We start from the raw sequence: 17912 nt of genomic DNA on the forward strand, positions 1-17912 counted from the left end.
CTACCCTGACTGTCTGCAGCGGTTCGCCGGATGGAAGTCCCTGTCTCCGCTTTTTGGATGTAGTGATCCAGGTAACGTTCTCTATTCTTCTATTTTCCCAACATGACTGTGATTATTACGTCCCTGAACGTACATGGCCTGAACCACCCCGCCAAGCGGGCATCAATGTGGCGTGAAGCCTTAAACCTCAACAGTGATGTCCTTTGCATACAGGAAACCCACTTTCACCACTCTGCAACCCCTACACTGTCTCACAGAAGTTTCCCGCACATATTCAAGGCTTCAGCTGACTGCAAACGCAAAGGAGTCCTCATAGCCGTCAAAGACACAGTGGCTTTTTCACTACATAAAGAAGTTCCTGACCCCCACAGTCGCTACCTTTTGTTGCAATGTGATCTCAACAATCACAAATCTGCCCCCTTTACTATTTTGTCCGCCTATGCCCCCAACTCGCACCAACCGCGTTTCTGGAGGAAAATGTTCCGCTTGCTGAACAAACATAGATATGGATCCACGGTTGTGTGTGGGGACTTTAATATGACAGCTGACCCCTCTTTGGACATCTCCTCCTCGCCCAAACGTCGCCCTCCTACCCTTCAATCCCTGTTGCACGAGGTGAAGATGTTTGATGTCTGGAGATGCCATCACCCGGGGGAACGAGACTATTCTTTCCACTCCTCTAGATACAATATGTACTCCCGTATCGACATGATCCTGGTTGACAAACACTTGCTGCAAATGACTAGGAACTCTTCCATCCACGACATTGCCTGGTCGGACCATGCCCCTGTGTCCATAACGATACAGGAGGCTCGTTCTCCGGGCATGGCATATATTTGGAGAGCAAACACCCAGGTCCTGGACACTCCTCAATGTGCCTCTCACCTGGAGCGGCACCTTGTGGAATATTTCTCCCATAATGCGGGTTCAGTTTCTGACCCAACGGTAGTCTGGTGTGCCCATAAGGCCTTTATTCGTGGAATTTTTATTAAATTGTGTGCACGGCTTAAGAGGCAGAGGACGCGGCAGCTGGACCATATCTTGGCTGAGATTCGCAGACTGGAACCTATGAATAAGACCACCCCAAGTCCTACTTTGTCCCATCAATCGACCAAACTCAGATCTGACTTGCGCAGTATGTTGATAGCGCAACAGGACAAATATTTTAGGGCCCTTAAACTTTCCCACTATTCAGCGGGTAATAAGGCCGGGAAGCTACTGGCCTCCAAGCTTAAAGCTAGGCGGGTCAAGGACAAGATAGCCTATCTCCTGGATCCTGTGACTAAGGCTAAAATTTTAAACCCTCAAGATATAGCAAACACATTTGCTAGCTATTACGAATCCTTGTATAACTTGAAAGATGACACGTCCACTCCCCAACCGACGGACCAGCTTATCTCCGATTTCTTAGCTTCTATTGACCTGCCTGCACTTGCTCCTTCCCAGCTGAAAGCCTTGATCTCCCCAATAACACAGGCTGAAGTAGAACGAGCCATTAAAACACTCCCCTCTGGCAAGTCCCCTGGACCGGATGGCCTGCCCAATCTGTATTATAAGAGATTTGCACAAATCCTCAGCCCCCATTTAGCCTCGATGTATGCGGATGCGGTGTCCTCTGCCTCTCTACCTAGGGAAATTCTTCAGGCACATGTGGTAACGCTGCCTAAGCCAGGGAAAGAGCCAGTATCCCCTCCCAACTTTAGACCGATATCCTTGTTGAATACCGATGCAAAGTTGTATGCCAAGGTTTTAGCTCTTAGACTTCATCCCATATTGCCTGATCTTATCAACCCGGACCAATCCAGCTTTGTACGTGGTCGCCAGACTTCTGATGCGACTAGAAGGGTCATAGGACTTATAGACAGGGCGGAGTCTGGTCGGGTGCCTTCTCTGCTGCTCTCGTTGGATGCGGAGAAGGCATTCGACCGGGTTCACTGGACCTATATGACTGCAGTGCTGCAGCGGTTTGGCTTTCAGGGTCCCATTTTGAATGCAATACTAGCGTTATATTCCAACCCATCAGCGAAGGTTTACACCTCTAACATGTTATCAAAAGCATTTGACATAACCAACGGAACGAGGCAGGGCTGTCCATTATCCCCATCTATCTTTAATTTGCTTATTGAACCATTGGCGGCAGCAGTTAGATCCTCCCCCCACATCAAAGGCCTTGTGACCGCCTCGGGCTCCCACGTAATTAATCTTTTTGCTGATGATGTTATCATCTTCATGACGGACCCAGAGAGGTCACTGGCTGCCACACATTCACTGCTGCAGAGATTCAGTCTGATCTCTTATTACAAGGTTAACTTTACAAAGTCCCTGATCCTACCTCTGGGCCTTCCCCAGCCGCTCTGTCGCAAATTGCAACAGACGTACCCCTACACCTGGAAAAAGGACTATATACCCTATCTGGGTATCCTGTTGACCCCTAGAGTGGATCAGCTGGCTATAACCAACTACCCCCCTTTGTTAACCAAGATCTCGCAGGAATGCCAGCGGATAGTGAAAACTGAGCTCACATGGTCTGGACGCCTTGCCTCGTTCAAGATGGTTCTCCTACCCCAAATTCTCTACATCTTTCGTTCTTTGGTGGTCCCAGTTTCTCGTAGTACTCTTCTTTCCTTGCAAAGGGCACTAAGGGGGTTGGTTTGGAGGGGGAAGAGACCTAGGAGCGCCCACTCGTTTCTTATCAAGCACTGGTCCGCGGGGGGGGATGGGTATGACTGACATCAGGGACTATCTCCTTGCCTCTCATCTGACCCAGCTGAAACACTGGGTGGATCCCGGGTCCCATGCAATATGGAGCGACATGGAGGCGGATGTCTGTTCTTCCCATCCTCTGCGGACGGTGCTCTTGGCGGACATATGGAACCCCATGCCACTGGAGGGACTGCCTATCTCGGTCAGGGCCTCGTTATTGGCATGGAGGGCGTTCGTAAAGCAGGATCTTCCAGCCCCCCTGAAGGCGCGGGTTCCCGTTCCACTGGGGGTGCTGGAAGTGGCCATACCCCACTCGTCCTTTAAGGTGTGGAGAAACAGGGGCATTAGTAATGTTGACCATATCCTGTCAGGCGACACCCTCAAACCCTTTGAGGATCTGCAGATGGAGTTTGAACTCCCGGCCTCGGAACACTATAGATACCTACAAGTGGCGCATCTTCTCCGTTCCTTGGCATCCCCACATATCTACTTGCCCTCGAGGGGTTGGCTGTTCCTGCTGGGCAATTTACGCTCAGTCAAGGGAACATCCCTGTTTTACAACTTGTTTCAAGCCAAAATGGATTTTAGCACAACCGCTCCTTTCACGAAATGGGAGGTAGATCTGGGGGAATCATTTACAGCCGCTCAGTGGAAAATAGCCTTCCGCTCCATCAAACAGACCTCCTCCTGCACCAACCACTGGGAACTATCCCAGAAGATCAATTTGCGCTGGTACCTTACACCCTACAGGCTATCCAAATTTGTACCTGACCATTCGCCTTTATGCTGGAGGGGCTGTGGCGAGGTGGCCCATCTTATGCATGTCTTCTGGTCTTGCAGACACCTTACTAGTTTATGGAATACACTCTTTTCTATAATATCGGATATCTCCGGGCTTCCTGCCCGGCCCTCTTCAGCACTGGCGATATTAAATGTAGGGATTGAGAGGTTCCCTCCCGAAAGCAGCTCCATAATTACCCATATTCTCTTGGCTGCCCGCAGCCTAGTGGCTCAGCAATGGAAATCTAATGTTGTGCCCCAAGTCTCAGACATCATTGATAGAGTCAAAACTAATTTCGCTTATGAGCACCTACTAGCCCATAAGACCGGTCGCGGTGCCAGATTCGATAAAGATTGGTCTAAATGGTCCTCCTGGCTCAAGGGTTAAATCTAATATTGAATAGTATGAAACTGATGTGTTGATAATTCAGCTGACCAGCTGTTGTTATGTTGTTATGTTGTTTAGTTGTTACACCCTTCTTTTCCAATCTCGTATTGCCCTTTTATTTTGGTAATACTGGATATGGCTATTGACATGTTTTCCCACTCCCTTTAAGATGCATACTATGCTCTTCCTTTCCCCCTTCCTACTCCCCCAACTCAGGGACTCCTTCCTTCCCTTCTCACCCCCCGTTCTTCCCTCCTCCTGTCCCTTCTTCCCCCCCCTAGCCCTCTTCCTTCCCCTTCCCCCCTCCACTTCTTACTTCCCTCCCTGCTTTCGCCCCCCCCCTCCCCCTTCCCTCTCTCCTCCTGGCCACTCCCCCCCCTCTTCCACCTACTTCCTCCTATCTATCCCCCCTCCCTCCTCCCCCTCCCCTACCCCCCTCCTCGCCCCTTACCCTTTCCTATCTTCCCCCTCTTCCCCCTTCCTCCCTCCTCTCCTCTCCCCCATCTTCCATTCTTCCCTCCCTTCCTTCTTCATTTCTCGTCTTCTCCCCCCCCCCTATCCCTTCCCTTTCCTCCCCCCCCTTTCCCCCAATTCCCCACCTCACCCTTGGCCGTTTCTTTCTTCCCCCTTCCTCCCTATTATAGACTCATTCCTCCACCTATCTTACTCAATCCCTCCCCTCTCTCTCTCCCCTCCTCTCCCCCCCCCTCTCCCCTTCCTCTGTCCTTCGTCCTCCTCCTCCTCCTTTTTGCCCCCTTCCCTGAAGACTATGGCTATGTCAATTGACTTACTTCCTACTTGCAGCACCTCAGGTCTTGAATGCACCTCCTTGTATAATGATGCAATTGATGTCCATGTTCACACTGCTCTGCACTTTTTCTATGCTGTATGTTATTATGCTTGTATTGCCTTAATATTTAATAAAAATCTTTAATGGAAAAAAAAATGTCCTATGGTGAGTTCTGATTCTGTTGTTACTTATTGGTGGATTCTGTTATAACTCAGTTGTGTGATTCTGTTATCACTCATGGATTCATGGATGCATAGTTACATCCAGAAAGTTGCAAGGGCCCTCACATATTTTTCTGGTGTGTTTTGATTCTGTTATCACTTAATGAATCTATGGGACAACTCCACTTTTGAGTCAAAATATAACCATCCTTGCTACTTGCAACTTAAACACAGAAGCTAACTATAACACTAGCAGAAATAAGTCATATTTTTATTGAGGGCGTGAGCATGCGGTGACCATAGCAACTGAACGTCCTGAGCGCCTGACGTCAAACAGGCACCCCGAAGTCCGATGGCTGGATCTTGGATCTTAGCCACGGACGCGGACAGCGAGTGCAGGACGGCATGACAGTCAAGTAGCCCGGACATAGATACGTTTTATGGGTTTATTCATCTTTTATTCTTGTGAGTGCATATTATTTGGGCTTGTTTTATTAGTAAACACTTGTGTATATGGATTTACACTATGGGCCTTTACTATTTATTTGCATGATATGCGGTGTATATGAGGATTGATCCAGGCATCAGGTATTCGTCGGTCCAGAGGAGTCCTATTTTCGGATGTTCTTTTTTCCATCATTTTGGCGCTATATTCCCCACCTGGAGGTACGTGGGCATTTCTAGGGGGGCACGCCGGTGAGGTGGTGGTGCATGCAATGTCAAGGACCCCGTGTGGAACACTGAATGGACTGTTTTAAGTGATGCTATTTTAATTGGACTTTTTACTCACTACACATATAATTATTTATATCATACATGTTGAAAACTTGATATATACATGTGGTAGCGCTGTTAGTGTATGCATGTTATTTGGTATATGGGATTAGATGCACACACCTTCTTTCATATTTTTATAGTGGTTTTATTCATGTAACCCACATTTTACAGATGCACCCTGTCACCCACATGTAGCTGCATGGAGTGTTTTAAAGAGTAATTGAACACTGGAAGCTATGTCTAAAAACAGGTAGATGGATGACAAAAGGCTATTAAGTAGTATTGACTATTAAAGACTTTTAAGATGCTGATAGTACTGATTTGCTGTGGTTTTGCATACCAGATAATAAGAGGCTCTATTTTTTTTTTTTTTTTGCTTATCAGCCTCCCTGTCTTGTAATCTTTTTTGGCTTTTCTTTCATCATCACCAGTTTCCCTGTTTAAAACACAATGATGGCTGGGGTGATGCTTCTGTGCTGCTGAAGCCCAAAGAAAATCCATAAAAACATTTTTGGGCTGTGATAGTGCTAAACCCTGGAAATCTAAAAGTTATAAACAGTTCTATTTTCATCCTAATTTTCTTCATTTTTGGCCTCCCTGTCCTGCTAATTCATCATGATGCAATGGTTGAAAGACTGTAAAGCAGAACCAGGAAGCTGTAAACCTATAACAAATATTTACACTACCTAGTCCAAAATACTAATTATACTAACTTCCCCTTTTGAGAAATACAGTGATTTAGTGAATTAACCTCCAAAGACATGCTGGTAAGTTAATTGGATCCTGTATAAAAAATTGGCCCTACTATGTATGTATGAATGTGAGTTAGGGACCTTAAATTGCACGCTCCTTGAGGGCAGGGACTGATGTGAATGTGTAATGTATATGTAAAAGCGCTGCATAAATTGACAGCGCTTTATAAGTACCTGAAATAAATAAATAAATGTAGCCCATTTCTGCTAGCGGAATACTTTTTTTGAACTTTATACACACATATATATATATATATATATATATATATATATATATATATATATATATATATATATATATATACCCCTGTATATGTAAATTCTATGGTCAGGTAAAATAAAGAAGGAAGAAAAAATAAAATGTACATGCACACTCAATAGGTAAAATTTTGTCTCTGCTTTTTCAAAAGAATTAAAAATAAATTTAAAACATATACAAAAGTACATAGCATGAACATATGCAAATCGTTGGATTTATTGGGTCAGAGGTGAGTTAAGAAAATCAGTAGGGTGAATTTTCAGATTTCGCATACAACAACATTAATTACTTTTTTGATGCACAGTTTTATGCAATGTTTACGTGCAAAAAAAAATCTTTGATTATTTGATAGTAATTTGTATGTTGTTTTCTTGAAATCTAAACTGTACCTTCTATGTCGCTGTTGTTCTATTGTCTTTTATCATATTCAAGTTATGTTCCAGCAAAATCGCTTTCAAAGCAAAAGTGGATATACACATTTGAACCATTTGCTTGCTTTGACATTCCATTTGACAACAAGTACTGACTTATCAAGGGTCAGATCCAATGTAACAAAGAAATTGTCATGGTGAATGAACTAACAGAGCAGTGCATGTCAAGTCTTTTGTACAATCTTCACTGTTCAAAGCAAAGTGACAGAAAATTACGAGATGTGAAGAAAAAGATGAGCGTACACATCACAGAACATTCTGATTTGTATTATTACTGTTCATGTCTTTATTGTGTTTAAAACCATTGAAGATCTCTTATAATATGTAGGTATAGAAAAAAAAAAGCAAAAGCATCAATATATTGCTTTTCTTACGTTCAGATTTATCACTTGAAGTAGTTAGTGTTTGTCTAGTTTTAGCCTTGTTATAGTGGGTGGCTGGCACATAAATGCTTTTGTTGTAGATATAAACAAGGTTTACCATCTGCAAGAGGGTAACAGTGACAAGCTTCATTTGCAAGCATACCATATTTTTAATCCCTTGCAATTCTGATAAATGATTCTGGGTAATCTGCGTTTATCAAATGTATTAATTTCTTTCCAGAGATTATTATACCTGTATTATGGTTCAAAATTCCAGAAGCAATTGATCTCATAAAGTCCATACCAAGTACAGGACTCCAATTAAAGGTTTGTGAAATGAAGTATACATTTGGCACTATTAACTTGATTTCTATTGCATATTATATTGTCAATAATTTAAATGGGTAATGCTAAATGTTTTTCTTAGAGTGGGGATGTGAGATAAATGTACTGTTTTAAATAGGATTTACATCTGTACAACTATTACTAAAGCCCATTTCTTAAAGCAATCTTACACCCTATAGTATAGTCTTATTACTGTTCCTGCGTGTATGTAAAATTTATCTTAAACTCCCTTTGGTTTCATTTTTTTCAGGCAATTAGATCTGGATGCCAACAGAACAGAAAAGTGCTTAGAGAGGGGCTTAAAAACGACAGATCTAGGACACAAATGTGATTTATACACAGCAGATTCACCTTAACCCCTCTAGTGAAATCCTTGAATTTCAAGTTTAAATTATATGTGAATTGATTACCAACTAGGTAAGCTCAGAATTTATTGCAATAACCACTCTGGTTTGGGTCCCATCAAAGTAAACCACAGGCGCAAGACTGAGAGGTCTGTTTATTAATGTAGTCACCCAAGATTCACCCAACTTTTACCTATAAATCATACATTTTTTAACTGAATCCTATGTGAAAAGTGTGTGAATCTTGTGTAAAGGTCTGGTGAATCGTAGGTGATAACAGTGCTAAATGGGCCCCTAAGTCTTATCTAAACCCATTAGAAACTGCAGAATCTGTGAATCACACTCATGTGTATTTATCGCCAAATCCAGAAAACAAACATTCTATACATGCAGTGGACATATGACTTTGCTAAGTTTCACAAAATGTTTTGCTTAATTAATCATCTGATGAGTTTTACTGAACGATGAGCACATTTGCAAATGATTAAGTATGTTTTTGTGTGAAATACATTTGAGTTTTCTGACCACTGGATTAATGCTGTAAGATTTACAATACAAATTTGGATTTGTGAATAAGATTAGTGTGAATTGTAAGCTCTCCAAGAATAATTCTAGAATGGCCAAATGTATATGCAGAAGTCAGTATAGGAAATCTGGCTGACATAACTGAATTTGCCTGTGTATTCAATGCTGGGCCAAATAAAAAGAGTGAAGAGGGAAGCTGGGTCTCCTGCAGTTTATGAAACTGGAGAGCCTTTCTCACATTTGTAGCAAGATCCCACAATATGTGTATAAGAAGCACTGGCAGTGGCTACTGTATTCATAAAGCCTTCAAACAGCAGTTGCAAATATTAATGAATACAGTAAAACCTTGGTTTGAGAGTAACGGTTTGAGAGCGCTTTGCAAGACAAGCAAATTTTTAAAATAAATTTTGACTTGATATACAAGCGATGTCTTGATATACAAGTAGCGTCATGTTGCAACTGGGTATAAAAAAAGAAGAGAGGTGCCTCTAAGTGTAGCAATATGGTTACATTTAATGAAGGTTCAATATTTAGCAGCTCACATGGTTGATGATTAAAAGAGGCACATCTAAGTATGCAGGCATCCGGGGTAAAGCTGTCCACATAGACCATCCTCCGCACTGCCATCTTCATCACACCCTTCCACGCTGTGCTCCATGATCGATTCAAAGTCTCCTTTCAGATCACTCTACTGCAGGGTAGTCTTCCCAATCACAATTGCAGACTAACATCGGTGAGAGCCAGTGGTTCAGAAGATGGTCTATGTGGACAGCTTTACCCCGGATGCCTGTATACTTAGATGTGCCTCTTTAATCATCAACCATGTGAGTTGCTAAATGTTGTACCTTCATTAAATGTCCCCATACTGCTACACTTAGAGGCGCCTCTCTTCTCTTTTATACTCTGTAGCTCCTGCTGGATTTTGCTTCTAATCCCCTTGTGGAGGCGCCATTTGTGGATGGACATTTTATGATGACACAACCATCACATTGCTATAATCTTTGTATATAGACTATAAACTGAAAGACTTATGAATAAATGGTTGTGGAACAAATCATCTGAGTTTCCATTATTTCTTATGGGAAAATTCGCTTTGATATAAGAGTGCTTTGGATTACAAGCATGTTTCCGGAACGAATTATGCTTGCAATCCAAGGTTTTACTGTATATTGTAACCATCATTTTAAATTGTATTTTTTGTTTTCAGGCTATATGAAGGAAGGCTACATTGCTTGCAGACTTCATTCATAAATATGTAACAAATGTTGGTACAATACACTTGTCAGTGCTTATATGTAAAATCAAAGATTTCTTTTTTTTATGTGCACATAATTTTAATTCCAGCAAACCTGTAATACATTTTATTTTTGTATATAAAACATGTTCCTATTAACTCTTGGTTAACCCTAATTCATGCTTTTTAATTTCTTTATACTCATACTTTTTTATTTCTTTATACTTAGTCTACTATATTTTTTTTCCTTTTTTTAAATCTATTTTATTGTTTATTTTTGTAGTGCAAAAATAAAAATACATGTCATAAACTGTATTTCCTCAATTTTCCACAATTAAATTTTAGGGAAAAGTTTAAATGTTAACCTTTTATTAATTATAAGCTACCTTGCTTATCGGATTAACCACTTTACCACTAGAGGATTTTGCTGTCTTACGTCTGGGCCACTTTTTGCGATTCGGCGCCGTGTGACTTTAACGGATAATTGCGCAGTCGTGCAACGCTGTACCCAAACAAAATTTACGTCCTTTTTTTCCCACAAACAGAGCTTTCTTTTGGTGGTATTTGATCAACAATATTTTTAACATTTTTTATATGAAATCCCCCCCCCCCCCCAAAAAAAATGTAAAAATCTAAATTTTTTTCAATTTTTGGCCAATTTGTTTTCTGCTACCTATGTTTGGTAAAAAAAAAATCACAATAACTGTATTTTGATTGGTTTGCGCAAACGTTATTGCGTTTACTAACTAAGGGAAAGATTTCTGTCATTTTTGGTGTTTTAACGAGTAATGGCGGCGATCTGCGATTTTTTTTGCGGGACTGCGACATTGCGGCGGACAGATCAGACCCTTGACTGACATTTTTGACACTTTTGGGGGTACCAGTGACATTACTTCAGTAATCAGTGCTATATATATATGCACTGTTACTGTAAAAATGACACTGGCAGGGAAGGGGTTAATTTTATTGGAGTGGGAGGGGTTAATGTATGCCTGGTGCTTATTGACGTGTGTGGGGGGAGGTGACTGAGTGAGTCAGGGACAGATCGGATGTTCAGCTATGCTGAACACTGCGATCTGTCACTCCCTGTCACTTAGGAGATCCGCCCGCTCTGTTTACACAAGCGGGCGGACCTCCAAACTAGATTCCCCGACGATCGGGGAAGAGCAGCAGCGATCGCCGCTGCTCCTCCCCTGGCCCGACTCCCGCTGTGACTGAAAACAGCGGGAGCGTGCCTCCGTGGCGCGCGAGCGCCGCCTACAAGGGGAGGAGTCTAGCGACGTAGTACTACGTCGCTAGACGATGACGAACCACATTGCTGCAGTAGCAGCAATGTGAGCAGACGTTAAGCGGTTAAAGAACAAACATTTGTCTTTATCATGATCATTACAAACAGCAAAGGTAGCAACCTCTGGGTCAGCAGACAGTGGTTCATTTTCAGCACTAGCCAGGCAGTGTACTTGTGGGCATACAAGCACATGCCTTCACATATTAGACATTAGAGGCCATTTATACTATATTTGCTGAATGGCATTTTTCTGCACCTGATCAATGCCTGTCACTGCAAGAGCACATAGAAAACAACTGTTTTCTATGTGCCCTGTTTACACCAAAATACTGCTGTAATGTGAAAAAATGCAGACATGGTGCATTTTTCCACGGCACACCAAATAGCACTGCAAGTCACCACAGTACTGTGCAATAAGTTGCAGTGCAAAGGTTTGAATGGAGTGTAACTCTGTGCACTCTCAAGGATGTTAAAAAAATGTAATGGATGCAATGTCCTGAAACAGTGCATCGCACCTCCCAGGAAAATGAACACCAACCACTATTTTAAAATTATATTTTATGTGTTATTCTCAAACACACCTGTATACCCTGTGTGTCAAATGCCAACGTTTTTTTTAATTAAGTCATACATGGTGATGTATCATTTTTCAGCCGCCCAGGTTGTGATCTACATTGACATCTTTTTAAAAAGACAGTTAGATTACATTATTGGTAAATTAATTAATCACATCAGTCAAACCAGTTCTGTGTGTGTGTGTATCTGTGTCTCTGTGTGTATGTGTATGTATATATCTCACTACCATTTCCCATATCCCTGTGTATTCTGTTCCCTAAGTTGCCCTTCTAAAAGTTTTTTTAAAATATAGACACTCCTTGCTGACACCACCAACTGTGGAGGTAAGTTCCACATCCTTACTGCTCTAATAGTAAAGAACCCTTTAAGTGGTTTAGAGATATTTTTGACTGAAGGCTGCCATGACAAGGGTCTTTTCTAATGAAATGGAATTGATTTGATTTATGCATGTGCAAAAAAAAAAAAAAAAAATCCTGGAAGAACATTACCTGCCACCACTGAGAGCAAAATTGTTGTGGTACTCAGATTTCTGATGTTACGTAACCTCTTATAATTTGGAAGTTATAATTAAAGTGTTACTAAACCAGATACCCTGCATTCACTATATCTGGTCTCCCACAGTACACAGAACATGGGAATTCAATTATTTTAGTAAATTTAAACTGCTAAATACCTTTTCTCATCAGCAGTGTCCAGCCGAGCACTGGTAAAGCTTGTAGAAGGAGTTTTCACTCTCCTCTGACTGCCTATGAGGCTGCATGACCCCTGACTTTCTGTCTGGACAGTGCTGATTGGCCCTGTGCTGATCACATGCACCCTCCCAAGACAACAACAAAAAAACCTCTCTAGTGATACACACCAAACTGAGCATGTGAAGAGTGTTCCCAAAGCTCTGTGCTATCAGCAGATTGGGGACAGTGGAAAAAGGGGAGGATCAGAGAAGACAGGATCAAACAGCCTTTTTACACAATACCCTGAATTAACCCCTTAGGTTTCACAGTGAGTATACCAAGCATGCTTTACTCCTTATACTGACTGATTTTACTGTTGTTGGTTTAGTAACACTTTAGGGGGAGCAGATTTACTTACATGTGTGTGGTGTTTAGAGGAGGTACACATCTGGTCACCGATAAGACAAGTGCACAAGTTATTTTGAGATAGAACTTTGTCATTGCATGGTCCGTCTTCACCTGATTCATCACACCAAGACCAAAGTTTCTTGAAGATAGCTCTTTATTAATATGGAGACTTTTATGCTACTGATTTTGATAACACATATTATGGTTTAGCGTTGCACAATATTATTGATTTATTTACACTAGTGGTTCATCTGTGAGTAATACAGCGTGTTGGCTTGCTTTAGAAAAAAAAAAAAAAATGTTGTTGCATAGATACAATTTTATTCAAATTTTATTCTCCTTAACCACTTGCCGACCACTCATAGTACTACTACTGGGGCAGGTCAGCTCCCCTGGTTCCATCGACATAGACCTACGTCACTGGACTCCTAATGATCTCGGCACAGAGCGCGTGTCGCCGGAGGCTCGCTCCCGCTGTGTTTAGACACAGCGGGAGTCGGGCCGGAGGAAGAGAGGAGGTGATCGCCGCCTTCCTTCCCCAATCGTCGGGGAAAGCGTGAGAAGATCCGCCAGCTTATGTAAACAAAGCAGGTGGATCTTCTCTGTGACAGACAGGAGGAGATCACAGGATTCAGCATAGCTGAACCTGCGATCTCTGTCTGTGTCACAGAACCCCCCCCCCCCACACGGCAGTAAGCATGAGGCATACATTTAACCCCTTGATCACCAACCATGTTAACCCCTTCCCTGCCTGTGTCATTATTACAGTAACAGTGCATATTTTTAGCACTGATTACTGTAGTAATGTCACTGGTCCCCCCAAAAGTGTCAAAAATGTCAGTTAGGGGTCTGATCTGTCCGCCGCAATGTCACAGTCCCGCAAAAAATCACAGATCGCCGCCATTACTAGTAAAAAACAAAAAAAGCAATAAAAATAACATAAATCTTTACTGTAGTTAGTAAACGCGATAACTTTTGTGCAAAGCAATCAAAATACGCTTATTGCGATTTTTTTTTACCAATTTTTTTTACCAATGTTTTTTTGGGAATGTTATATAGCAGAATGTGAAAAATATTGCTTTTTTTTCAAAATTGTCGCTCTTTTTTTGTTTATAGCACAAAAATTAAAAATCGCACAGGTGATCAAATACCACCAAAAGAAAGCTCTATTTGTGGGGGGAAAAAAGGATGTAAATTTAAATTTGGATGTAAATATGGGTACAGCATCGCACAACAGCGCAATTGTCTGTTAAATTAACACAGTGCCGAATCACAAAATATGGCCTGGTCAGGAAGGGGGTAAAATCTTCCAGTCTTAAAGTGGATAAAAATACGCTCATTGGTAATTTTTTTTGTCAAAGCCTAAATATATGACAAAAATTTAATATATTGGATATTTTTTAACAGTCAAAGTAGAAAATGTAAATTTTTTGCAAAATTTTCGCTCTTTTGTTATTAATATCGCAAAAAAAGAAAAAGTGCAGAGGTGATTAAATACCACCAAAAGAAAGCTCTGTTTGTGTGAAAAAAAGGGCGTAAATTTAGTTTGCGTACAGCATTGCATGATCGCGCAATTGTCAGTTAAAGTCAAGCAGTGCCAACTTGAAAAAAGTGGCCTGGTCATTGAGCAGCAACATTTTCCGGTCTTAAAGTGGTTAATATGCATTTTACACTACAATTTAGACACCCAGGTTTACCTTTAGTTCTTTTATATTTGTTGCCCATTTTGATCCACTGGCAAATGTCATTATTTAATATACTCTAAAAGCACTCCCATTTTTCCTTAGTGTTCTATGTTTCTAGAATTTGATCCCATGTAATGTTATCTAGTGTGGAGATCACTTATTTTACATTTTGCTCTTTTTAACCACTTGCCGACCGCCGCACGACTATTTACTGCGGCGGTCAGCCCCTTAATTTACTGCGGCGCAGCCTGTGAGGGTCTAGGGAGCGAGCGCGCGCCGCCGGGGGCGCGCTCCCGCACGGTCACGGACCCCCCCGCACGTGTGCCCGCGGACCCGATGTCCGCCGTTCACTTGCGATTGTCGGGTGGAGAGGGAGAAAGGCAGGCGGCTAATGTAAACAAGCCGCCTGTCATTCTCCCCTGTGTAGGAATAGTGATCATACGGTTCTACTATGTACGAGAAATATTTCTAGTTGGGGCATTTACCAACTGACTCATGAAGTTGTCCTGCAAGACATTCAAGAAATGATGGGCTTTAGACAAGTGAGCAGTTCCGTCTGCTCAGCAAATCTCAAGATCATTGAATTTCCACATGATAATAACACTGAACTGCATCACCGCCATTTCTAACTGTGGATGAGGTCTCCTCCTCATCCTTTAGGTCTATCCTTCAGGTTTATGGCGCCTGTTGATACACCCACTAATAATGTACCATTTGTTTCTTTCCATTGACAGCCATACTCTTCTCCCTCTTCTACTCTAAACCTCTGATACATGGAGTACCCCTGGATAGTCACAAGCCAGCCATGTGAGCTGTCAAATCAGGTTTCTGATAATCCCATGAAGTTGAAATCCTCCTCATGTATCAACAGTTCCAGCTCTTCCATATTATTAGCCAAACTTCTAGCATTTGTAAACATTTTAATTTTGTACAAGCACATATTATTTTCTCCTTGTTTGTCTGAGGCTGCAATAGGATTTTTCCAGCCTACATGCATTGGTCTTAGGTGCTCTAGTTACATTACCTACATTGCCCACAGTAGCAATCCTTGACCCTTGCTCACTGCCTGGTATAGATTCCTCTGATCCTTCTACCACCACCTAGTTTGAAAGTTCCTCCAACCTTTTGACTATTTTCTCCCCCAAGAGAACCACACCCTTCCCAGCAGTCTCTCCCTGCTATAAAGCTGGAAATGTACCTAAAAGTCAGCCCAGTTTCCATGAACCCAAAATCTTCCTTTCTGCACCAGTTCCTCAGCCACTTGTGAAGTTTCCTATGCTTTTGCTAGAGATTAGCTATATCAAAGTTCTAACTATTCACTCTGCAAAGGTCCTGCAAGTTCTTGTGTTTCTGTTGAAAATACAAAACTGCGCGCAATCATATTGCTTTTGTTCTCAAACATTTGGACATGCTACATGCCATACGATTTTTTTTCTTTAGTTTTGGATTACTACTCATGTAATTGGACAATATCTGTACATATTTTTGTGTGCCAGGAACTTATCACAAAAAATATATATATAACAATTACAATCAAGAAATATAACTCAAATGATTTATCAACAAAAAATAAATGTACAATCATTTTAACTGTTGCCAGTTAGACATCCTGTATCTCTTTAAATTACAGTATATACCTTTGAAGAATATGCAAACAACTATTAAAAAAAAGTCACTAACCTTTATACCAAGTTCAATATTCTCTCCTCCATACACATCCATTCCAGGATCTAGTAGGCCAATCTCCCCAAAAAATTGTCTGTTGACAACGAAGGAACAGCCAATCATTGCAGGTGTTCTATGTCATAGGAAAGAAAAAGAGATTATGAGAACAAAGTATGAGAAACAAACACATTACAAAAATATATGCCACACTCTTGTTTTTACAAAAAAAACTATATTTATATGAAAATAAATTACAGATAATTATTTTTCTGTCAAGTTAGTTATAATGTTCTTTAAAGAACTAAAGTATCTCTTTCATGTAATCATGTTTTTATTGAAATTTGTAAAACATTACATTATATACTAAACAGTAATACATAGTTGGTTGTATTGGTAGATGACATTGTCAAGAGGAACAATACAAAACAGGGGGGGGGGGGGGGGATAAAATAAACGTTTTTAACAACAACCTATTTAACTCTATTAGGAGTTACTGGCTGGTGATGTAGACCCAAAGTCAACCCGACACCCCGAATGGGAACAAACTGTGGCACTTTGGCGGCTAGTCGCCCAGACAGCATAGTCAGAAAGACAATAGATACAACAGAAAATAAACCTAACTGAAGAATAACCAGTACGTAAAAATTATTCCCGTAAAGTTAGTACATTTTACAGTACAATCTTCTAAGTAGACATTTCTTATTCACCACTGAAAAAGAGTGTCTTTTAATTTCATTAGACCTTAAAGCATTTAGAAGCTTTAGGAGGTTTGAGCCAGAGTTTCCCTTATTTTATGTTGATATTTTAAACTCTTTATAGGCTAATAGTTTTTCATAATGACACTGCACATTAAAGCATGCTTTGACCTCATCCAGCTTTAAAGGTGTAGGAGACTTCCAATGGCTAGTAATAGCAATTATAGCTGCAAATAGTATATAAATTACTACTATTCTATGGGACATAGACACATGTCTCAATTCCTATATTCAGAAGTGTCAGTTCTGGTTTGATGAGGGAATTATTATCAGTTATATCACAGATCAACTCTTCTACAGACTTCCAAAATGTTTGGATATGGGCACAACTTTAAAGTATATGGTTGATATTGCCCACTTAATTACAGAGTCACCAGCAAAGTAGTGACATGTTAGTATATATCTTGGATAACCTATAAGGGGTCATATACCACCTATGAAACATTTTTTGGAACATATCCCAATGGTCAATACATGAAGAAACCTTGTAGCTTAGGTACATAGCCTTTCTCCATTGAACAACGAGAAGGTTTATGAAAGATAATTTTCCCATTTTAACATATCAGAGTCCTTAGCCATTTACAGATTGGTGGTCAGAGAAGAGTAAAAGAAGGAGATACCTCAAATTCCCTTCTTAGTCCTGCCTAAAAGATAATATCAAATAGACTTTTCCTTACAGCTACTAGACAGGTGGAAGTGCTTAAAGTGATACTAAAATCTTGTTTTATTTTCCTTTAACCACTTAACCCCTGGAAGATTTTACCCCTTTCCTGACCAGGGCCTATTTTGCGATTCAGCACTGCGTGACTTTAACGGACAACTGCGCGGTCGTGCAACGCTGTACCCAAATGAAATTGACGTCCTTTTTTCCCACAAACAGAGCTTTCTTTTGGTGGTATTTGATCACCTGTGCGATTTTTTGATCATGCGCTATAAACAAAAAAAAAGGGACAATTTTGCAAAAATAACAATATTTTTAACATTTTTTTATATGAAATCCCCCCCAAAAAATG

General features: G+C 41.0%; 1 protein-coding gene across 1 annotated transcript in view; it reads right to left on the reverse strand.

Moving 5' to 3' along the window:
- GALNT17 (polypeptide N-acetylgalactosaminyltransferase 17) overlaps nt 1–17912 on the reverse strand; it is a 630956-nt gene that overhangs the window by 117838 nt on the left and 495206 nt on the right. Inside the window, exon 6 of the mRNA XM_082246998.1 lies at nt 16160–16277. Within this exon, the coding sequence (XP_082103124.1) occupies nt 16160–16277 (118 nt within the window). The remainder of the gene's footprint in view (nt 1–16159; nt 16278–17912) is intronic.

The sequence above is a fragment of the Pelophylax lessonae genome, assembly GCF_965119305.1.
Source record: "Pelophylax lessonae genome assembly, chromosome: 2".
In the NCBI taxonomy this organism is placed as follows: Eukaryota; Metazoa; Chordata; class Amphibia; order Anura; family Ranidae; genus Pelophylax; species Pelophylax lessonae.